This window comes from Chanodichthys erythropterus, chromosome 11 (assembly GCF_024489055.1).
Source record: "Chanodichthys erythropterus isolate Z2021 chromosome 11, ASM2448905v1, whole genome shotgun sequence".
NCBI lineage: Eukaryota > Metazoa > Chordata > Actinopteri > Cypriniformes > Xenocyprididae > Chanodichthys > Chanodichthys erythropterus.
In genome coordinates this window covers 48,594,902-48,620,291 of record NC_090231.1, presented here as the reverse complement: position 1 = coordinate 48,620,291, position 25,390 = coordinate 48,594,902, and the positions used below count along the sequence as shown (strand labels likewise).

The window sequence follows — 25,390 nt, the reverse complement described above, 5'->3', positions numbered from 1 at the left end:
TTGCAGTCACAGCCCCAAAATTTTGAAATAATTTGCCTCTACATGTTAGGCAGGCCTAAACACTTCCTGCTTTTAAATCCAATCTTAAAACTCGTTTTTACACTCATTTGTTGAAACCGATGTAGATCGGGCTGAAGCTACTGTTAGTGTGTTTTATAATGAGATTTTAGGAATGCTTATTTTGCTCAGTGTGCCGCAGTGTGTCGTCGAAGCAGAGACCAGGAGATGTTGGGATATCTTTCAAGCAGAAGTTACTCTTTATTGAGAAACGCACTGTGCGTCGCTGTAGTCATCAAAGTCTAACTAAAACAGTAATACTTTGTAGTTTATATACATTCAAGGGAGGGGGATACATACAGTATAGGTGGAGACAATCTAAACAAAGCATGCAAATGCAGTGCAGGAATCAGCCCGTTCCCGGCATTTCCCCAGCCCTGATCTAATCAGCATAACAGTGTCATTCAAATACATAGGTGCTAATCCAATCAGTCTGACAGTATCGCCTATACCTTCACATTATCATAGAGACAAAGGCACAGCTGTGCCTTGAGCTTGTCATGCCAAATGGTCAGGAAGTGCATAAAGACAAAAGGTTAATGTCTCAGACACCTGGGCTGCCTGACTTGATCTCCTTAGGATGTCATCATCTTTACCTCAAAATGTAAAACACAATGTACACAACGTTTTCAGTTTATATACTATTACATTGGAACCTAGATATAACATTTTAGAAATTTGTAATCCCACAAGTGAGATGCTCTGAATGGAGGCACTGGTTTGTGACAGCATTCAAAACTGTTTTTTTACTTGATTAATTGTGATTGTGTGTGTGTGGTCACAGCTGACAGTGTTTGTGTGTTTGTGAAGTGTCAGCTGGTTTTGGGTGGTCTTACCAGCTAACAGGGAACGTTCTCATAACTTTGGCTAAAGTTCTGTCAAGGTTCTCTCAAAGATATGAACACAAGTTCTTCCAGTAATATTAATAGAATGTTTTTTCAAAGTTATCTGGTCTTCAATAATGTTCTCAAGAAGTTATCATAAAAACATTATTTATACATTGTTTGTAGAAGGTTTTTTAAATGTCCTCATAATGTTTGGAAAAATATTCTTAGATCAACATTCTTTAAACATTTAGAATGACAACTAACTTGGTTGTGTGTGCTGTTTTAAAAGAATATCCTTGGAATGTGGGACAGTTTTATAGCCTGTCCCATAATTGTTGTTCCCAACTTTTCTCTTAAATTTATGTAAAGGTTGTACAAGTGCTAGTATACAATACAGTAGTACAAGTGCTTTCTGTCTACTCTCATAAATAAATAAATAAGAAAATAATGTCCCGTTACATGTGTGAGTTGTTTCACGAGTTCACACTTAAAAATTATCGAATGAGCTTATTTGTCCAAGGCGAGGGTCCGATTTCGTAATTTAGCCCAAACCCAGAGTATCCCCGGCTGGGAAAAGGAACTAGTGAGGAATCGGTGTGGCAGAGGGATACAGAAAACTGTTGAGGTAACTAGGTGAGTCGGCTGTGTGTGTGTGTGTGTGTGTGTGTGTGTGTATGTATGTGTATATAGTAGAGCTGTGTATTGCCAATGATACATATCACGATACAGGGGTTGCAATACAATATATTGTGATATATTGCGATACTGTAAGAAAGGCAATAGATTGCAATATTTTTTGTTTGTTTTTAGAAAGGATCTAATTTTAGAAAGAAACTGTCATAAAGAACACACCACCATATGCATAAAACCTGACAAAAACTTTATTTTATTTAATCAAGACAGTATCATTTGCATTTACAGTGGGTAAAATAAGTATTGAATACGTTAACATTTTATTTATTTTTTTTATTAAACATGGTTCCAATGCAGAATTTCACATAACATTTTGAATAGACATCGATATTTACACAAATTATCAAAGATATCTAGACAAATAGATCATAATTTTACAATCCATAAAACAGCTATGTGTAATAAAGGGAAATGAATCAGGAAAAAAGTATTGAACACACTAACTGGAATTGTATTTAAAAAGTTGGTGGAAATGCCTTTTTTCAAGGCATATCCTGTATGACCAAACTTTAAATCTTGAATATTCTGGGGGTCTCTCTTGTGAATTTTGATCTTCAGTTTCTTCCACAAAGGCTCTGTTGGGTTTTGGTCTGGTGATTTACTGGCCCATTCTAACAACTTTATTTTCTTCTTCTGGAACCTAGGGATGTGCACAAATATTCGAATATTCGTTCTGTAATTAATATTCGAAAAATAAAAATACTATTCGAATTTTACTATGTTGCTTTGCTGTCTGTAAATGCAGTGAATCCATGATAAATCCTAAGCACTAAAACTCGCCGTTATAACTAAATGCACCGGGTGGCGCTGTGGAGCGTGTTAAAGTTTATTTTATTTGATCGTCACATAATGTTGTCGTCTGCCTCGCAAAGTTTGGAATTACTTAGATGAAAATGATCTTACAAAATGGAATAACTTTTGATCAAATTAATTAATGAAACAGAGTTATCATAATATCAACACCATAATGAGAAAGCACATAAAATCTAAATACCCGTCGAGTGAGGAAAGACAGCTGTCCATCACTGCATTCACGACAGGTAAACGCAGCTGTAAGTTATCCCCGAGTGAGCCAAGATGATCACTTATCTGATAGCAAAATAATTTTGAGACGTATGCTTCCTTTAAGTTTCGTCGAGGGAGATATATTTACGAACAGAAAACAAAGTGCTACGGTTAGAAACTTAGCTTAGCACACAGTTATGTATTATTATCTTTGTGTCTCTGCAACGTCTTTCAGCATGGCTCGTTTTCTCAACCAAGCATGTGGATATTATTGTTTTTCTCAACATGAACATGTGAAACAATATAAACACGATAATCATATACTGACTCGAGTGTATTATGTACGTTTTGTACAATAACTGGCGCTCCCGTTCGTGTTGCTTGAGATTAAATGCTTTTGTTCTTAATATTTTCTGTTTACACATATTGTTTAATGCTTTGAACTAAAAGAAAACCTTCAGACATAATGTAAGCTTAATGTAAGCTTGTTGTGTATATTGCCTAATTGTAAGCTTGTTCAGAAATGGTTACAAAATATTGATGAATATAAAACAATAACGTCTTTCTCGTTTAACCTCATTTAAATAAACGAATATTTGAATATTCGTTTTTTTCTAGCCCAAATATTCGAATACAAAATTTTGGATAAATTCCCATCCCTACTGGAACCAATTCAAACTCTCCTTTGCAGTGTGTTTTGGATTGTTGTTCTGGTGGAAACATCCACCAAAGTCCCATCTTTATCATCCTGGTGGATGACAACAAATTCATCTCAGGAATTCCCAGTACATGGCTCCATTCATCATCCCTTCAATAATATTGATTCTGCCAAGTACCATGAGAAGAGAAACAGCCCGATACTATGATGCTTCCACCTTGAAAACATGGTATTTTTAGGGTCATATGCAACGCCATTTCTCCTCCAAACATGGCATGTGGTATTTTTGCCAAAAGTTTGATTTTTGTCTTTGGTTCTGACCACACTTATTTCTCCCAGTAGTTCAGACCTTTCCAAATGTTGTGTAGAAAACTTAAAGAAAACTTCAAACCTTCAGTGATGAACCGGGAAAAATTACTACCCTGAAGCATTATTTGCACCATAAAGAGAAGACTCCTCACTTTAAGATGTACAGTTTCCTTGTGGAGGAACCTCAAGGGTTTAGGAGGGACTCAGCAACCTTAGTTGATAGACCAGGGTTCATTAGATGATCCCCCTCAGGGCCCAAACCCACAACTTCCACATCTCTGACCAAGGGTGATATTTTGATTGTGCCCCTGGCCTGTGACAGAGGATTCCTCCTGACAGTAATCTCCCAAGGAGAGATGTCCAGGAGAGAGAATCATCTGTGAATCATCCCAGATGAAAAAAAAGGTACACTTCCATAATGTACCTAAAGTGCTCTACTTTTGTGCACTAATTTTGCACTTAATATACTAAAAATTATTCTTTAGGACATCGTAAGATAATCTTAAGAACATCTAAGTGTACTCAACTGTGCTATTTTGAGACACCATGAATATGAACTAACATGTGCTTTTAACATACTGTCTCTGCATTAAAAAATGTATTTAGTTACCACTTGTAGTACTACATCTCAGGGAGAGCAGCTTGCACTGAGCCCACAGGAGGATCTGGTGTAAAAAGGCATGACTGCAGACCCCTCTGATGATTTGTGTGTAACACTACCAATGTGTTGTCTTAATGGGAAAGAACTACTGAGTTCTGGGAGGAAGTACCTCAGAGCTAGAAATACAGCCATCATCTCCAGGCAATTTATGTGGCTGTCTAGGACCACTCAACTCGGGAGGAACACCACAGCCTGTGAGGGACACATCTGTCGTTAGTATCTTGCAATGACAAGAGGCCCCCAACACAGGTCTCTGGGACAAGAACCAAGGCTTTTTCCACATCACTAGTGCACAAAGCCACCTGCGCTTAACCCTGGTGATGTGAAATGGGTTGCCCCTCTGAAAAACCCTTTGGACTTGGGCCAACACTGCAATGGTCTCATGTCCAGAAGGCCAAAAGTAATCACGTTGAACACAGCTGTCATGAGTCCCAACAGTCTCTGGAACTGTTTCACAGTGTCGGGTTGGCTTAGCCTGATCTCACCTATAGCTGAGAGAATTGACTGAATACCAGCAGGAGACAAACGTGCCTGCATCATAGTTGAGCCCCATACCACCCCTAGACAAGAGATTCTCTGTAGTGGAGGCAGTAGGTATCACTAGTATCTGAGGCAGTAAGTGGATTGCATTAAGTTTTTATCAACTTACAGGTTACAAAGGTTATTGTAGCTGTATGTAGGTACTCAGTTTTTACTGTTGTTAAATATATTCAGCCAAAAGCTTGTGTTATAAAAGACAAAGTGTTACACACAGGCTGTATTGGCTATGACTATACAGCAAATACACTCTTCTCCACTCCTCAAATACATAAAGCATTAACCTTTATATACATTGTCTTTTGAATAAAGAAAACACTGTACTTATTCACAAGCTCTTAGTATAAAGTTCAGTTCAAGCCATGGTATAAAGTATAGACTAATAAAATTAAATTAAAAAATAATATTATTAATCTGCATTTTTTTCCCAATCAAACCATTTTTGGAAAAATAATGTTACAGAAGGAACACAGAACAAAAACGTCTCGGTTACAAAGGTAACCCTTGTTCAGTGAAGGAGGGAACGGAGACGTACGTCGGACAGACCGACGAATAGGAATCTTGCTAGAGAGGCCAATTTACTTCGAGTGTAACTAAAACGAGCCAATGCACATTGGCATGCAATCATATGCATCAGCTGCTCGCCTCGCAGCGCGGGTATATAATGAGCAGCAGGTGCGTTGCATCTTCAGGTTTTCGCTGAGGAGCCGAACCGGATAGGCGGCAGCATCAGCGGGGTACAGCGACTGTGGCGACGGGACGTACGTCTCCGTTCCCTCCTTCAGGGAACGAGGGTTACCTTTGTAACCGAGACGTTCCCATTCAGTCGGTCACGTTCGACGTACGTCGGACAGACCGACGAATAGGAATCCCTACCAAAGCGCCACAGGAGCTGCCCCCTTCCAGCGCTCTGTTGTAAGCCACCTGAACCCCCTTGCCTGAGGATGGTGGGACAGGGCTAACACAGAGAGAGTCGATCACTGCTGTTCCCCAAAACCCATTCAGTGAGACTATTGGATAACGCTGGGAAAGCGTACCCTTCGCTGGGAAAGGAACGCTGCGGAAGCCACATCCTTCCCCGAAGAAGTTATGTGGAGAAGTACATATGGACTAACCCTGTAGGGCTGTGCTACATATGGAAGAGCTGGGGTGACTCCAACCCGATGAAGGGTAGGTTCTCCCAGAGGGAAAGACACGGGCTTCGTTTAGGAGCAACCGTGGAACCAACCATATGGGATCCCCGTAGGGTCACACATATGGAACCCAGCCTAAACCCGGTTCTCAAGGATACAACGGAGTATAGGCCTGGCGCCACGTCGGCTGCCGAAGGGATATCGGAGGACTCGACAGGGTCTGCCTTGTAGGGACTCTCTGGAGAAAAGAAGCGCATGTAGCGCAGCAAGCCGACACTAAGCCGGGGCCTCTCCGTGCCTCTGACCTGTGGCGAGAACATGGGAGGAGACCGGCTCGACACGAAGGCTATAGTATCTAGCGAACGTGTTAGGTGTCGCCCAGCCCGCAGCTCTACAAATGTCTGTCAGCGAGGCGCCACGAGCCAGCGCCCAGGAGGATGCGACACCTCTCGTGGAGTGAGCATGCAACCTGAGCGGGCAGGGCACGCCCTGAGCTTGGTAAGCCAGGGCCATGGCATCCACTATCCAGTGGGCCATCCTCTGCTTGGAGACAGCCTTTCCCTTCTGCTGGCCTCCATAACAGACAAGAGCTGGTCTGAGGTCCTGAGGCTTTAGGTTCTGTCTATGTACAGTCGCAAAGCGCGGACTGGACAGAGTAAAGCCAGGGCTGGGTCTGCCTCCTCCGAGGGCAGCGCTTGCAGGCTCACCACCAGGTCCCTGAAGGGAGTGGTAGGAACCTTGGGCACATAGCCAGGCCGGGGTCTTAGTACCACGTGGCTATCACCCGGCCCGAACTCCAGGCACGATTCGTCGACCGAAAATGACTGCAGGTCCCCTACCCTCTTGATGGAGGCCAATGCCACCAGCAGCAAAGTCTTCATAGACAGAATCTTTAAGTCTGCTGACAGCAAAGGCTCAAAGGGAGCAATCTGAAGTGCTCTCAGCACCAGAGTGAGGTCCCAAGAGGATATGGAGAGGGGACGAGAAGGATTTAACCGTCTCGCCCCCCTAAGGAACCTGATGACCAGGTCGTGCTGACCAACAGATTTGCCATCTAAGTGGTCGTGGTAAGCGGATATAGCAGCAGTATGGACTTTGAGGGTGGAGGGGGCACAGCCTACGCTCCAACCCTACTGCAAGAAGGAAAGCACGACTCTGATCGAGCATCTTCGGGGGTCTTCCCGGCGAGAAGAGCACCACTCGACGAACAGGTTCCACTTTGAGGCGTAAGCACGTCTCGTAGACAGTGCACGTGCCGAAGTGATGGTGTTAAGTACCTCAGGGGGTAAGTCACCTAGAACCTCCGCATCCCGTCCAAGGGACCAGACATGGAGTTTCCAGAGGTCTGGACGCGGGTGCCAAAGAGTGCCCCGTCTCTGAGAAAGAAGGTCTTTCCTCAGAGGGATGGGCCAGGGAGGGGCTGTCGCGAGGAGTGAGAGTTCTGGGAACCAGGTCCGGTTGGGCCAGTAAGGCGCAACTAACAAGACCTGCTCCTCGTCCTCCCTGACTTTGCACAGGGTCTGTGCAAGTAGGCTCACTGGGGGAAACGCATATTTGCGCAGGCCCCGGGGCCAGCTGTGAGCCAGTGCATCTGTCCCGAGTGTCCCCTCGGTAAGAGAGTAAAACAACTGGCAGTGGGAGGTTTCTGGTGAGGCAAACAGGTCTACCTGAGCCTCTCCGAATTCTCTCCAGATCAGCTGAACCACCTGGGGGTGGAGTCGCCACTCTCCTGGCAGCGCAGCTCGTGATAGCTCGTCGGCCACACGGTTGAGCACACCGGAGACATGAATGGCGCGAAGCGACCTCAGATGCTTCCGACTCCACAGGAGGAGATGGCGGGCGAGTTGCGACATGTGACGGGAGCGTAGACCACCTTGACGGTTGATGTACGCAACGGTCGCAGTGTTGTCCATACGGACCAGTACATGCTTGCCCTGAAGCAGGCCTTTGAGGCGGCTCAGAGCAAGGTGTACTGCCAGCAACTCGAGGCAATTGATGTGCCAATGCAGATGGGGTCCCGTCCAAACCCCTAAGACTGCATGCCCGTATTACGTGGCACCCCAGCCGGTGGCAGAAGCATCTGTGAACACCACAGCATGCCGGGACACCTGTTCTAAGGGCATTCCTGCCCGAAGAAACAAGGGGTCCGACCACCGACGGAAGGTTCGGCGGCACTCCTGAGTGATTGGCACCCGGAATGTACCGCGCTGCCACGCCCATCTCGGGACTCGGCCGTGAAGCCAGTGCTGAAGCGGTCTCATATGAAGCAGACCGAGCGGTGTTACAGCCGCAGCAGCCGCCATATGCCCCAGGAGCCTCTGAAAGAACTTCAGTGGGACCGCTGTCCTGCCATTGAATGTATTCAGGCAGTTCAACACCGACCGAGCACGTTCCTCTGTGAGGCGTGCTATCTGCGCGACCGAATCCAACTCCATACCGAGAAAAGAGATCCTCTGCACCGGGGCGAGTTTGCTCTTTTCCCAGTTGACCTGAAGCCCCAACTGGCTGAGGTGTCTGAGCACCAAATCCCTGTGATTGCACAACTGATCCCGGGACTGTGCTAGAATCAGCCAGTCGTCGAGATAATTGAGAATGCGAACACCCTGTTCTCTCATGGGAACAAGGGCTCCCTCCACGACTTTCGTGAAGACGCGGGGAGACAGGGCCAGCCCGAAGGGTAGGACTCTGTACTGATATGCTCGACCTTTGAACGCGAATCTCAGGAATGGCCTGTGTCGCGGAAGAATTGAAACATGGAAGTACGCGTCCTTCAGGTCAATAGCAGCAAACCAATCTCGGGGACGGATGCACTCGAAAATGCGTTTCTGCGTGAGCATTTTGAATGGTAGCTTGTGGAGGCTCTGATTCAAAACTCGCAGGTCCAAGATCGGTCGTAACCCGCCGCTTTTCTTGGGTACAATGAAGTAGGGGCTTTTGTAGAGCCCAGACCTCAGACAAATCGGCTGGAGGGACCGGCTCTATCGCGTCTTTCGCCAGTAGGACTGCGATCTCCGCACGCAGGACAGGGGCATCGGCATCTTTCACTGTAGTGAAGAAGACGTCCCTGAACTTGGGGGGGGGGGAGCCGGGCGAACTGTATCGCAAAGCCGACCCTGATGGTCCGAAGGAGCCAGCGAGACGGACTGGGGAGCGCTAACCCGGCTCGCAGAGACCGTACAAGCAGGACCAAAGGTACCACCGGTGTACCCGCAGCAGGGCAGCGAGGTGGAACACAGGGACGCGGCTCGGGGGGCTTTCTTTGTGAGGCGGCCCGAAGCGGCGTCACAGTGTGCTAGGCAACACTTACCTGGCTCCACGGATGGACAGAGGGAGCAGTCGAGGCTTTGGCTGCCCGCTGCTCGCTGCTGTCCGCTGGCGACAGAAGAGGGGGATGAGAGTGGTGAGGTTTTTCTCCTCCCACTGCTCTCCAAACCCTCTTCAGACCTGGAAATGGAGGAACTGCTCTTTAAAATTTGGGTACCGCTGCCTCTTGGGTCAGTGGCGGAACAGAAACAAACCCAATAAAGGATTTACCACCTGGCCCTCCTCCAGGGGTGGAAGAGCAGCCCCACCCATCTCTGGGTCGCCCGTCTCAGGGGTGATTCTCACCAACCAGTTAAACAGCTGTAGAGACGGGAGGCGTCATCTCCCCGCAATGGATACAGCAGAGCCTGCTGGGCCGGAGTTTCTTGCAGGGGACGACACCCTTGGCGACGAGCAAACTGAGGGGCGGCCCAAGAGGAACTCAATGGTTTGCCATGTGAAGCCCCCCGATCCGCTGCTAACTGAGGAGAACCGCTGGGCTCAGTCCTCGACAGTGTCACCGAAAGGCCACCTCGTAAGATGGGAGCATTGAGAAAGCATTTAGCTTGACAACCTCTCACACCTCACAAGGTAAGCCAGGGGGCACTTCTGGACCACGGAGGTGGACATCGTCTGGCTGAGGGCCTGCGCCGTGACTTTGATCACGGTTAGTCAACAAGCGCAGCTCAACCCCAGCACAGAACTACCCTCATGCAAAAAGAGTACCTTGGCCTCACATGCAGGGTGGGTGTGGTCTGTGTACAGCCACCCCATCCAAGAGGGTAGTGAGAGAGGAAAAACTTATGCAGATTGGCACCTTTGGCATTCCATATTTATGGCACCAATATACCCCCATACTGCCAAGTTTTCCATGCACATCTGGAAGACCCAGGAAAGCATGGCTGTAAACTCTGAATCTGAGTCAGCATAAGCACACACCATTACAGTGGGCAGCGTCACCCTCATTTCCAGAGAATAACAGCACTCTCTCCGATGCTGCAATCGACGTCTGTCCCTCAGCTGGAGCTCTGAATGAAATGCTAGGTTCCCCTATGAAAAGGACCAGCAATCCAATCCAGAAACTGCACAGCTTGCAATGCGCTAGAGAGGGAGGGGCCCTAGGGGGTTGGTTCCCCGAAGGAACCCCTCAACCTCATGTCACCCAAGCCATATCAGCAAAGTAGACCTCTTCTTGTGCACCAGAGAGGGCGCTACAATGGAGATTACGCAAGGGAACCGCGCATCTAGAGCGCCGAACGAGCGCTGGGTTGCCGTGACAACCCGCGCTGCAGCCCGGCAGCTCGACGGCACACGACACGCAGAGGAGCGAGAGGTTTGCTCTCGTTGATCTCCATGGTCTCCCAGAGTGTCGGGCAGACCCGCGGCTGTGCTTTTACACACAAGCGGCAGCTGGCCAACAACAGAGGGGACTCAAGCTTCCCGGAGAAAGAAGAGTCACGACCGGCGTGTCGACGTGATCATGTTCTCATATGAAAACATGAACACCCACGAACATCATTTCAGCACGCGCCCAGACATGCGAAACGGTGATCGTGGCCGTCAGTGAGGACAGGAACGATCGCATCCAGAAACACAAGTAGGATGTCGTCTTTAAAAAGACGCGAATCTACTTGTGTAAGCTCTTTCAGGGACTTTACTCTTTTAGAAGTGCTGAAGCACGCAGGGGAACGGCCACCGCAACACAGACAGGGATTGTGCAGCCTGTCATGTGCTTTCTCTCTCTTTGAAGGCGCTCACTCTTACCAGCCGTAAAAACGGCTTTTCAGCGCTCAAAAGCGCACCGTACCGGCCGTGAGAACAGCCTTCTGACGCTGTCAAACAGCTATTTGCTCAAAAACGGCAAACGAAACAAAAACAGAAAAAGAGAGGACTTCGACCCCGCTGCTGTGCGAGCAGCTGATGCATATGATTGCATGCCAATGTGCATTGGCTCGTTTTAGTTACACTCGAAGTAGATTGGCCTCTCTAGCGAGATTCCTATTCGTCGGTCTGTCCGACGTACGTCGAACGTGACCGACTGAATGGGAACGTTAAAATACTGATTCTGCTCGAAGTGAACCAATTTATTATTATTTTTCCCGTTTTTAAGCCCTGATTATGACAAAACAAGTCCTCGCATCTGATTTGAGTCTGATAGTTAGCATCTTGAACCTGTATATTCTCAAAGTACGATTTAGCTGACAAAGATCTAAAATGGGACACAACCCCTCTCTTTCACGAAGAGAGACTGAACCTCCTGTTCCAGCACCTGAGCCTGCTCTGGGCTGATTATCGTAGATAGGACCCCTTGAGTTAGACAAGAACCAAACTGAATTCTGTATCCTCTTTCTATAATCTGCAGGACCCACTGAGACACATTTGCCAGAAGCTTCCACACTGCCAAAAAATATATCTAGGAAATCAGTTGAGATTGACCTCTTTTTCTTCCTGAGTACTATGCCAGATGCCCTGAAGTAGATGACTAGGAGGAAACAACCCAACAAACTTCTTTAGAACCCTCCTCGGAGGGGGCGAGCCTCGCAATGTCACAACAAATTCAGGCAGACACTGAGCTGATTTTCTGAGGGCACCAAGAACAGGGTTTATTTTGAGTCGTATGTTTGATGCTCTGAAGTGATTGACCAGCAGGGGATGAATAAACATACTCCTCCAGTACCCTCTTCAAAGGGGGCAAACCTCCCAGTGTCGCAGTATTCCCAGGTAGACATTGGGCAAAGACCTTGCTGCAAACCACTGCACCCTGAGGCAACGGAAGTGGCAGGGTTGGCAGATTGATTTCCCAAGGGCACAGAGAAGAAGCGTGCCTGCTTAGACCTGGTGTGGGCCACTTCTCCTCTGAGGGGCCCACCCTCAAAGTCCTGATCCCTGAGGCATCAGGACATTCCGTTCATATCATGATTAAGTTAGTTGTTCCATTTCTGTGTTTATTCTGAGTTTGGTACTGTTTAAAATTTTGGGAAATAAACAGCCTGCTGCAAATAAATCCTGGATTTAATTCTACTCCACTGCAACCACTCCATGACAGAAGAACGGACCTCTAACAATGGATTTAGCAGCAGATTTTCACGTCATAGCTCAGAGGCGAGCTGGGCCTCGGGCCTGTTTTAGGCTTCTCCTCCTTTTAATACTTTGGACATCCATTAATTAAAATAAACCATGTGAAGCTGATGATGGTAAAATAAACACATGCATAGATACAGTGCTGTGCTGGCGGAAACATGATGAGACCATAGCTGCGTCTCATTTCTGAGGCTGCGTGCGCACGTCCTCATGTTTAGTGTAGCAGAGAGTTCACCTTCAGCGCAGCAGCTGGAAGAGTGAGAATTGGATAAAAAATTAGGGATTTTCATTTCGGTGTGACCCATTAAAAATACCAAAATGTTATTTTCAAGGCTTTAGTTTTATACATGTGCAAATACGGCATATAAAACAACAGAATATGAGTATTCACACGTAGCGTACATGCAGCGCTTGAATGGAGAAATCGCGCCGGCGCCTTGTGCACATACACAACATAGCCTATCAGTTCTCACATTTTTAACTTGACATCACAGCCTGTTTATTATCAAAATAAAATACAGTCAATCAAAGTTACACTGCTCAATGTATATATAGGCTAGTCTATACAATCTGTGGCGTTCAGCCCTATACTATCGACTCACTTAAAAAGCACATGTGAAGGATGTATTGTTGGAACGCGAGCGAAGTACAAAGCCTATAATTTACATAATAAATAATAGTTAAATAATAGTTTAGCATTCAAATACTTCACGAATATGGAAACATTTGGATTTGTGCCGAATTAGAGAGGTAGAAGACATGTTCTTTTATTTTTCGTTATGGTTCTGTTCTGAATAGGCTACCATTTATAGGATATGTTGTCTATAGCTATATGCAGGGGCGCAGGAGACATTTTCAAAGTGGGGGGGACCAAACTGCGTTCCGGGTCGCCGGTGTCTGTGACCACTGTGTCGCCGGTTGAGGCAATAACTTTCGTTTTGCTTTTAGATATCTCTTATATAGATGCCATCAATGCTTTTAACTTTCTAGATGTACTTACCGAAATCAAAACAAGCCAGCTCGCGCGTCAACCTGAGAGATCAGCCTCCTTATCTTAAAGTGTTAAATTTCTCGGTTTCTAAATAGACGGTTTGGCTTGATTGACAAACACTAACGTTCGGCCACGATTTATATAGCCTACCATCGACATGTCCTAAAACGTTAGCACGCTGTGATCGATTGCTTGGAGATTGCGTGTTTCTCCGTTCGAGAACGCATTTCCTGTTCACATCTGCGACAAAACAGTTAATTATTTACGAACAAAAGCTCACAGAAACGTGAAAATGGTCTCATTTGAAAGAAAATATCCTAAGCTAAAAGATGATATATTGTAACTGATTGAAGCAGCCCTTATCAAAAGTGCGGGGGTCGATTTCTGTCTTTTCAAAACTGCGGGGGTCCTGACCCCCCGTCCCCTGTGCCAACGGTGCGCCTGGCTATATGTTTAAAGTTTGTTTTCTTTTTAAACCATCTAACCGATAGTAATAATTGGTCAAACTTCTTGGTTAACTAGTCAATTATGAGCATCCCTAATTAAAACTTTCCAATGCGGATGCCGTGCTTTTTCTCTCACGATTCTCTTTCTCTATGAGAGTGTTCTTCTGGCTGTAGCATGTTGTCTCGCTTTTCATTTGAAAATAAAATGACCATGTTCAGTGGTGAAGCTTTGATTTTGATTTTGTAAGGTAAGACAACCTGAAAGTTTGTTTTTAAGCCAGTTTTGTTTTTGTTTTTTTTATTTTTCCGCACGCTGTTATGAGCAGCAGAGCAGCCTGCCTCAGCTTGAAAAAAGTAGCTTTTTACTGTGGTAGTGCTAATAAATGTTTAAACTAACATTGTGATATGTTTATATTAGTGTTTTATATCTATGGCTTTTATTGAACAAGTGTTGATTTGAGAGTCTAAATCAATCAAACGTGCTCATCTCACTGCCGGCCTCTGCGGTCGTCACTTTAAAAACATAATCTTTGATTTAATAAACAAAGAAGTGCTCTAAACTTTTTTTAAATTAACTTAATAAAGAAACGAAAAGGATTACGATTACTTTGCAATTAAAAACAAAACTGAACATTTTAATGGCTGCAACAAAGGCTGCGTTCTGGAGAGGATTTAAAAAAAAAAAAAAAAAAACGGGCTCCAGTCGGGCTCTGGCCGAACATTCTGACAAACTGACGGACACGGGCCGGGCTAAGGCCTGAACGTCTCGGGCCAGGGCCGGGCTAGGGCCAAGATTTGTGGCCCGTGCAGGGCTCTACCTGGCTTCACCTCGGCAGCTTGGCCCTGTGGCTCCACCTTGGTCTCTAGGACCTTCTGTATTGCCCAGTCTTTTTTGCACCGTCTGGGTTTCCACTACAGTTGGCTTCATCTCCTGTGTATCAGTTTGTTTCCATGGTGTTTCATTGATTTGATTATGATTTGCACCTGATGTTAATTTTGTCGTTTAGTTTGACTTTGTATATATAGCCTTGGTTTTGATTCAGTCTGTGTCTGTCCTCATCATGATTAAAGGGTTAGTTCACCCAGAAATGAAAATTCTGTCATTAATTATTAATGTCGTTCCAAACCCATAAGACTTTCATTCATCTTTGGAATGCAAATGAAGATCTTTTTGTTGAAATCTAAAAGTTTTCTGTCCCTCCATAGACAGCTACGCAATTGAAACTTTGACACGTCAAAAAATTGTTATACACCAGTGCTGATTGAGATTTAAATCAATATACACCACGTTTTATACTAAGATTATGGTTGATATGATTATGAGCTTAACAAAATCAATATATTCAAATTGTTGATTAAATTTAATCAAAATATTGCCTACATCTCATTATAGTTTATGATCATTAGATCATTATATATTATAGAATTATGATGGTACATGTAAACTTAATCAATGATCCAATATGTTCCACAGACTGACAATCATACAGGTTTGCAGTGAGATGAATGTGAGTAAATGATGACAGTATTGTCTACCTTGAACATCTGTGTGTATTTGTGTGTAGGGGCCGGCGTGTTCCTCCTGTCATGTGCTGAGGGTGAGCAGATCAGTTTTCTGTTTGACTGTATTGTTCGTGGCATTTCCCCGTCCAGAGGCCCTTTTGGACTGAAGCCACTGCTACCAGGTCAGTGCTGTATCACTGTGACATGTACAGAATGTATCATTATATCAGCTTAAAGCCTCATCTGGAACCAAATTCTTAAAGCTTTCATGCTTTATGCATAAAAATCTGATTAGTCTGTCTGTTTTGAGTTTTTGTGCTGTATCTGTCTATCTCTTTCTGATGGTCTCAGAAACTACATAAGGAATTTGTAACCATCAGACATGAAGGCTTTTGTAAACATTCAGGCAAAGCTTTTTTAAGACACCATTCGATGTTTGTTTGGCAAACTTTTATTTATTTATTTATTTTTATAATATTAAATCTATGGTATGATCCTCTTGTAAAAAAGTTTGCATTTTATAGTGTACTTTAAATCTTAAAAATATATTTTTAAAAGGATTTACTTGCAGAGAATATTATGACTGAGATAAAAGGCCACTTAAGTGTACTTAAAGACAGTACACTTTTATGACCATTTCTTAATACACATAAGTATACTCCTAAACGGTAAATAGGACTTAGATCCTATACATATATTGAAATGTGCAACAGCAATATGTATAGGACCTAAGTCTTGTTTAAGTGAGTCAATAAAGTTCACTCTAAAGTTCAGTTAATTGTATTTAATATAAATTTAAACTATAATACATTTTAATCAATTAACATTCAAATAAGCATCTGAAAACATTACATTCAGTTCACACTTAAGTATACCCCTTTAAAGTATATTGTTTCTGTAATAAGTACTCTTTTTTTTTAAAGTATGATAAAGTGTATTTATCTTTTAAAAGGTTTTTTTATTATTATTATTATTATTTGTGCACTGTATTTTTACAGTTTCCAAAAGGGGGGTTTCACCGTAATTCCATTGAAGAAGCATTTTTGGTTCCCCAAAGATCCATTCAGTGATTAGTTCTTAAAAGAACCATTTTTTTTTTATTAGTGTAAAGAACATTTTAATAATCTAAAGAACCTTGTGGTTCTTTAGTGGTTCCATGGATGTTAAAGGTTCTCATGGAACCATCAATGACAATAAAGAACTTTTATTTTTAAGAGTGTAATGTATGGAGATCCATTTATGCTGCTTGAAAAATAACAAGTGTGATATTATAAAGACAAGACATTGTTTACAAAATTAAATAACTAAAAAATATTTTGTCATTGTACTGAAGCCAAAATAAGTCACTAAAATATTATCTGGAAATTATTTACTTAACATATTTTTATCCTGCCATCCAAGAAGTTCATGTCTTTCTTTCTTCAGTCGAAAACAAATTAAGGTTTTTGAGGAAAACATTCCAGGATTTGGAATGATCTTTCATTTTATTTAAAAAAAAAAAAAATCTATTTAAACACAAATGCTCTTCTTGCACCACTCTGCGATCTGCCACACATTACGTTAGAAAGGTCACGAGTGACGTAGCACGAAGTACTGCAGTAGGGTGAAAAACTCATCTCATTTTCTCCTCCAACTTCAAAATTGTCTGACAACATTGTTTTACCTTTTTTTTTTTTTTTTTTCTTCTTAATTTGGCTTTGCATGTTCGCTTTGTAGACACTGGATCTGTACTTTCACTTACATCATGCGTGACCTTTCTAACGTGATTACATCATGCGTGCTGGATCGCAGAGCAGTGCAAGATGAGCATTTGTGGTTAAAAAGTATATATTTTTTTATTTTTCTTTGAAAATGACTGATCGCTTGTCTAGCAAAACGATCAGTCATTTTCAATGCTCTACACAATCCCAGATGAGAAAGAAAGACATGAACATCTTGGATGACATAGGGGTGAGTAAATTATCAGGAAATTTTAATTCAGAAGTGAACTAATCATTTAAATAGAATAATGTTCGATGTATAAAGCTGACTTTTTAATTTAAATTTAATTTATTGATTAGTTATTCTCTCTCTCTATCTCTCTCTCTGAAACTTAAATCCCTAGTTATAAAAGCCCCTGGTATAATTTATGCAAGATCAGCCCTATGGCTTTTTACTGGGACATATAAGACGCTAACAAGAGTTTATATATCGGCCCAGCCACTCAGAGTGTTTCACACCTCGTCCTGACCAATCAGAACTTGAGCTTCTCTCCTATTCTGAGATGACGGGAGATCAAGGGGTCAAAGTCACAGTTTATATACGCGAGCATTCCTGATCACTCCAAGAACGCTGTAACCTCATCCTCTCTCGCAGTACTGTACTGTAAGCAAAGCTGTTCCTGTACCATAGCAGGTGTGGCCATTGCCCTGAGAATCAGCTGAAGACAAATACCCAGACAACCAATGTTAGGCCATTGCTTTCATTTAAATTCAGTCCGAAAACTTGCATGAGTTTGAAACTCCAGACACATCGTGTTTATTATGTCCCTTAGGATGCCTGTTGATCGGTGATGATCAACAAATATCTGACAGCGTCAGTGCTTCTCTGGCTATTTGCCATCTCATCCACATGTCTGCTCTATTAATAGCACTTTAAGTGTTAAACAAACACTGGGACGATCTGCTGTAACCCCCTTACATGCGGTCAACGTGTCCCTGCAGTTTACTCGTACACACAATGTGTATCAATCAGTCAGGCTATAAATATTTCAACATACCAAGACAAAAATCAATACAACATCAGTAAGTGTTTTAAAAAGCACTGACCCTCGTATCAAGATCAGTTTTAAATAGTGATGCTGTGATTTTCTCTAGTAGTCAATGTCAAAACGTCTTAAGCCATACTCGAAACAGGATTGGATTAATATGGGACGAAGGGTGATGTAATAATTACCAGAGCTTCTCCAGAATGTTAATCACTTCTGAATCTGCAGTTTTAGTCAATTGCCAAAACTTTTTACAAAATGCATGTTCCCAATGCGCTAAAGAATATTCTGTCTTTTGCCTTCTATATAATGTCTTCAAGAACGTGAACAGCCTGTAGACCATTGCACTGTTGCCATTTTACTGCATTTCATGCTTTTAAATGCAAAAAAGTATGGCGCTTCAGCTCTTTGTATTAAACTGCATAAATACATGATGCTGTTTTGTTCATCATTTTTTTTATGTAATTGACTAAATTATTTTTGATTAATATTTTGCTCATTGCACCCTCTTGTAGCCTCAAGAGATAAGCCAAAGGCTTTTTTCCCCTAACTGAAATTATGCCTTTTAAATTTGAATATAATTTGAATATTAGTAATATTTAAGTATACAATTTGAATTTAGTTTTTCAGCCATTTTGACAGCCCCAAGGCTTGTCATAGTGAATCAGGGTAAGGCAAAATCGTTAATTTGGAAGAAAGGATTGATGATGAATTGACTTGTTATTTAAATTTTTCTTATTTTTAAACAAAAAAAGGTTACATAGTATACCTTTAAAATGAAGAAATAAATAACATTTAGTTATGATTATTGTTTGCTGCATAAGACATTTGGTAGCCATCTATGGATGTATGGAAATGGATTGCTTTATCATTTGGTTAGGAAAATGAGAAAAGTACACAAGCATGACATTTTAAAATTGGAGCATAGAGAATTTTGGAACAGTTTATTCTAAGAAAAACAAAAGAAAGAGACAAATAAAATTGCAAACATTGAATGGACTGCACATCTTTTTAGTCCAAGAGTACAATATAGTATTGCAGGTTCACTTCAATCTGAAATTCCAATCAATTTCTCCTTACAATCTAAGATATGTGATATGAAGGTGATGATACACGGGGCAACTTTTTGAGCAATGTTGCAGGGCAATTTTGCAGAGCAATGTTGCTTGGGCACTTTCCCATTGAGAATGGGCAACAAATTTCTAACTTCCTAGATGGAAAAGAGCAGTGGAATAGCACTTGAAGTCAGACAGCATTCCCATTTTGTTTGTTTACATGTCATATTCTGAGTGTCCAGCAAAAAGCTTGATTTCTGTATTTGTGTTTGCTGTCTGTCTCTCACAGTTCTTTTTAATTTGCTCTGTCTCCAGAGCCCAGTGTCAATGCAGCTTTAGTGCAGGACAGACTAAACCATGAAGCGGAGGAACTGGAAAGGAGGCTCAGTCTGCTCTCTCATAGCACAGGTACCTGTGTCTCACAAGACCCCCAAAACCATATCCAAGATGTCACTCCGGTGAACCTAAATCTGGAGGATTTCTGCAAAGCTTCAGTAATCTGTAGAAGTTATTATGTGTTTGAATGACAGCATCAGATCTTTCCTTTTTGAAAAAAGATGTGCACTTTAGCATACTTTTAAAAAGAGTACTGATTATGGAAATAATATACTTTTAAAGAATACATTTAAGTATGAACTGAATGCAATGATTTCAGACACTAAACTGCATGAAAATGTATTATAGTTTAAATTTATATTAAATGCAATTAGCTGATTTTTAGAGTGATTAAGTAGGACTTTTTAATATGTAATTTCATTATTACTTGTAATGTCTTTGAAATATGGTTAAGTGTACAGCTGAAGCATTTATGATAAACTAAAAAAAATACTTATGGCCTGGTTTCACAGACAGGGCTTAGATTAAGCCAGAATTAGGCCTTAGTTCAAAGTAACTTTTTAAAATGTGCCTTAGAAAAAACATTACTGGTGTGCATCTTGAGATAAAAAAATAGCAGTGATATATTTTAACATATGTCAGTGCATGTTGCTTTCAGTTAAAACAGCTCAAACATACATTTTAGTCTGGAACTAGGCTTAAGCCTCGTCTGTGAAACTGGGCATTAATGTAATTTCTATTAAAACTATGTCATATATTAAATATATTTGTTATAATAACACACTACAAATAACACACTACAATTCACATTATAATTAAATACTTTACGGCCTGGTTTCACAGACAGGGTTTAGATTAAGCCAATATTTTATAAACCTCGCTTTTATAAACCTGCCTTAGAAAAAAAATAAGAGATAAAACAATGGTAGTGACATATTGTATGATGTGTCAGTGCAAGTTGATTTCAGCTCAAACATGCATTTTAGTCTGGGACTAGGCTTAAGCCTTTTCTGTGAAACCGGAGGTACATGTGCTTTAAAGTCAGCACATCAAAATAAGTGTCTTAAGTAAACAAGTATACTTAAGCGGCATTTTATTTCATTAATATTATATTATCTGCATGTACATGTATTTAAAAATACATTTAGGATTCAAAGTAACCGACAAGTGCACATTCATAGCAAATAAGTTCACTTCTTTTAATATCTATGAGGAGAGAAGCAAATATTTGTGCAGTCAGGATGAATAATATTGCTTTCTTTCTCTTATGTCCTGAAAGCTTCCAGCTCCCGTTTCGGCTCTTCGATGACAGCAGACAACCGCAGCATATCTGGTTCATCTGACACCTCAGACACAGATTGCAGTATTAGCAGTCGCTCTGCAACGTGGACCGATCTGGTTCTGCCCAGCTCTGCAGAAACTTCTCACCCACAAGCATCTCAGGTAGAAGAGAAACTCTCCACTGAACTCAAGGTCCCGACTGATCCCGTTCGCTCACGGAAGCTAAAAGAAACCGGCCGACAGAACTCATCTGACAGCGGCATTGCAACGGGAAGCCACTCGTCTTACACAGGAAGCTTTTCTTCCTACAGCGGCAGTCTGGATGCTGCTGGTCCGGGGGAGGAATACGGCATGCCGTTCAACCTGCCACCACCTACTATCCCAGAAAAACACCTGTGCACATGCAATCATGAGTACCAAATTCCCTCTTCCCTACCATACCTTTATGACTCTCCCCGGAGTCTGCTGGAGATCACCAGTGCTCCTGAGGACAACAGAGACAGTAGCAGATCTCAAAATAATACTGGACTTATAGAGCCGTTCGTCCGGAAACAGTCTGAAGAATATTCAGAATCTCCCAGCCAATCAGATTCTGGCTCAGCTCTGATTCATTCTCTAGAGCTTGGTAAAATGGAGGAGTCAAAGAAAAGGAAGAGCTTAATAAAAGGGGAGGAGTCTCAGGGATTATTTTGTAATAAAAGCTGCAGTGATTGTGCAAACTGTTCACTTCCTACTGTCGGCTCTAAATCGGTCGTCACTACCTGCCACATCTGCAGAGGACTCAAGGTACACACATTACTCAGGGTTATTATAGTTTAAAACTAAAACTAAAGCCATAATAAAAACATTTCCTCAAGTATTTTATTTCAGCTAGTTGCTTCATTTTAAGCTAGTTGCTCATTTTAATTTAGCTTATCTCGATATACTAAAATAACAAACTAAAACTGAAATAAAAATAATATAGACATTAAAAACAATAATAAAAATGACAAAAACACTCTAATCTTATTGTAATGTTAATGTAAATGTTTACTTTTTCTACAATAATGAAGATTTTAGCTAACCATGGATTATCCTGCTTATAACACGATCATTTGCCAGCATTGACAACTTAAAGTTGTTATTGATGTTTGCAGAGCAATATTTGACCGGAAAGGGTAAAAATATTTTCGGTCAGTTACGAAACTGTTAGATCTAGCATTATGCCCACTTTGAATCAAACGCAGGCATAAAGTAGTGCGTACGGTTACATTTATTTGCATGAATAAATTCTAGCATTTATTTGAATTAACTGTCGAGAGAGATAAGAGATGCTTGTGTGAATTACCTACGTCTGTTCAGCATCTTAACAACAAAGCTGTTTAATTGAAGAGTTTAATTACCATTGATGTTATCCCCTTGTTGCTGTGTGTGTGCAGCACAATCTCTGAGTGACGTGTGTGTGCTTCCATGAAAACAGCGCATTTGATGGCGTAAGCGTGTGTGTGCTACAATGAAACCAATTGCATTAGAACGGTGATTAAACTGACTTTGAACTACCTGTGCATTAAATAGTTTTATTGCACACCTTTCAGCAATCAGAATCGAATATTTAGACAGACCATGGTATAATATATAATATAATCACAAAATCTTTGGCCAAACTACAAACAAGCACAGCAAACCTGGAGCTTTTATTAATATTATTATTTTTAAAAATCAAAATCACAATTTTTATCAGAAAAATCACAATTCTTTTCTTTTCTCCCCAATGTGTAAACCTATATTATGAAAGCTTGTTTCTATATATAAAAATAATGTGGCCACGTGTCACAATTACCTTTATTATTATTATATTATTATGTATTATTATTTTATTCTGTGGTGGGAACAAGCTTCCATACTATTGTGTTGGGAAGCAACACCATCTGGTGTACTGCAATAAGAACAGACTCTTGCATCAAGTTCAGTTCATTGTGGCATTGATTATGGTGTTATGTAACAGTTAATTGATTTGCTCTGTGTTTGTTAAACAGGGTACATTTCTGCCTCATCCTGGAGGGACTTTACTGCCCACTGTGCCAAGTAAGATTCCTGCAGCCAGTATATCCCTTTACAACATCTCCCTCATTCTGCATGTCCCATAATGAAATGCTTAAAAGGTTATTTAATGAGTCTTCATGAGAAAAATATGTGCACTTTAACATGCTTTAAAAAGAGTACTTATTACGGAAAGAATATAGTATATAAGTGTGAACAGTATATAAGGATGGGATTCCCAAACACACTCCTGAAGCCTCCCCAACACTGCATGTTTTCCATGTCTCCTTAATCAAACACATCTGATTCAGATCATCAGCTCATAAGCTGAGACTCCAAGCACAGATCGTATTATTATAGGGAGATGAGAGGGTCTGTATCTCTTACCATTAGAGAAAGCATAACGGCTAACTTAATCATGTGCGGCACCTCTCAGCCAATCGTGTAATGGCAGTGACATCAGTCGCAACATTCCCTGGTCTGCCTTCTCTGAAAAAATAAATTTTTATCAAGCTATAACCTACATATAGTTCCCAACGAAAGTATTGTTTAGTGTAAAACATGCTGAAGATTAGCTAACAGGCTGTCGATTAATTAAATGATTAGCTATTTCCCCACAAAAGCTGTTTAATCAGCATAGTGAAGCCTCTCATCCATTGACATCCATTCAAAAAACAGCCTCTGGTCTCCTTAGCTGCGTACCGCCAGAGGCAGAGCGTTAGCATTAGCCATTACACTTTTTTGGCTGAAGGTTGCAGGCTTGCCTTCCAGTGGCTTTGCACCAAGAACTGAAATGGGTGTGTCAGACAAAGGAGACATGCAAAATGTGGTGTTGGGGAGGCTCCAGGAATGTGTTTGGGAAGCCGTGTTTTAGGACATTAAATTGCATGTTAATTTATATTAATTGCAATTAACTAAACTTAAAAAAAAAGTACATCTTTATATGTAATTTCATAATCACTTCTATTTTCTTTGAAATATAAAGTGTACTGCCGAATGTACTGAAGCATTTATGGTATACTAAAATATGCTTTAATGTATTTTCTATTGAAATTTGTACAATTGTTACAATTTAGTACATTTAAAATATATTCCCCCAGTTTCACAGACTAGGTTTAAGCCTAGTCCTAGACTACAATGTATGTTGAGCTGTTTTACCTGAAAGCAACTTGCACTGACATATCTTAAAATATGTCAGAGCCATTGATTTGTCTCAAGATGCACACCAGTAATTTTTTTTTCTAAGACATTCCAAGGCAAAACGTAATTGCCCTAATGGAACTAGATTTAATCCTGGCTTAATCTAAGCCCTGTCTGTGAAACCGGGCCATTTACTTTAAATGTAATATCCAACAACACACTACTGTTAAAATTATAATCAAGTACGACATTACATGTGTTTTAGTATGTTAGTCAACACATCAAAATAAGTGTACTTTAAAGCATGACAAAATATTATTAAAGCAATGATTTAAAAATGTATGTAAAGGTAAACTTTTTATTTGACATTTACAACAGCACTTTTTTAAAGTGTGTTAAGAAACAGTCATGAAAGCGTACTCTCTTTAAGTACACTTAAGTGGCCTTTTATTTCATTAATATTATATTATCTGCAAATATAGTATTTTAAGATTATACTTGTAAGATTTGAAGAAGTACATTTAATACAATTAAGTGCACTTCTTTTTCACAAGGGTCTGGATACCTCCCGTATTTATTAAGCCAGTTCTCTATTAAGGCAATATACAGCACATTTCAACATGGTAATATAAAGTGAGATTTATATGTGAGGAAAGTACAGACACACTTTCAAAGCAGCAGGTGTTACTTCAGCAGGTGAATCTCCATCCTCTCCGACTGGACCAGCCACCAATCAGGAGCAAGTGGAGATCAGCGAGTCCTCTTTGACCAATCAGGATCCACGGAAGCCATTATCTGAACATTCACAGACCAATGAGGAGGAACAATCTAAGAGCTACATTTCCTGTCTGTCTGATCTCCTGGCACATTATAATCCTGCTGGGAAATCAGTCAGTAGTAGCGTTTATGAGGCGATGTCATCGTCCAGACGCCCTGTTCACAGCATACACAACGTCCTCTACGAGAACTGCCTCCAGTGCAGGAAAGGAGAGGGAAACTGCCGGCTGCTTAGTCTCACTCCTCCATCCAGACTCGCAATTTTTGTCCAGGATCAGAGCAGAGAACTGAGTAGAAACAACTTGAACATCTCAGAGTCCATCTGCTCCTCCATTGAGCATCCCAGTAGGCCAGTTTCTCTGCAACGAAAACCTGAAGAAGGTAAGAGGATGTTGACCCTAAACCTCTCAGACTGGACATTGTCTCATCTCTAACCCACCTCTTTTTTTGATGACTCAATCTTCTTCTCCTTCTCAATCCAGAAGTCACTTTCCTCTTATGCAAACCCATCTACATGTATATTGTTGTTTTCCATTCCTCTTCTTTGAGGGTTTGGATGGGTGAAAAAGTTTAAGAACTTGAAAGCGAGTTCGATTGCATGTGTCATGAGTTATATCTGACTTCTGAGCCATTATGGGATTTAAAACACAGGATTTATCTGATGTAACATTTTTTTATTATTAGCAAAACTTAAGTGGGGGAATACAGTTTAGTTGTATAATGCATGATTTTTGTTTTTTTTTTAGTGATGGTTTTGTTTCTAAGTGATGATAGTAAACAAGTTGGAATTAACTTTAAGGGCTCTTGCTTTGTACATTTAGTATCCAAAATA

The 25,390-nt window shown here is 41.6% G+C and overlaps 1 protein-coding gene across 1 annotated transcript in view; it reads left to right on the top strand.

The window, feature by feature from the left end:
- dok7a (docking protein 7a) overlaps positions 1 to 25,390 on the top strand; it is a 65,352-nt gene that overhangs the window by 27,851 nt on the left and 12,111 nt on the right. The window contains exons 5-8 of the mRNA XM_067401216.1: positions 15,267 to 15,386; positions 19,321 to 19,413; positions 20,621 to 21,408; positions 22,638 to 22,686. Of these exons, the coding sequence (XP_067257317.1) occupies positions 15,267 to 15,386; positions 19,321 to 19,413; positions 20,621 to 21,408; positions 22,638 to 22,686 (1,050 nt within the window). The remainder of the gene's footprint in view (positions 1 to 15,266; positions 15,387 to 19,320; positions 19,414 to 20,620; positions 21,409 to 22,637; positions 22,687 to 25,390) is intronic.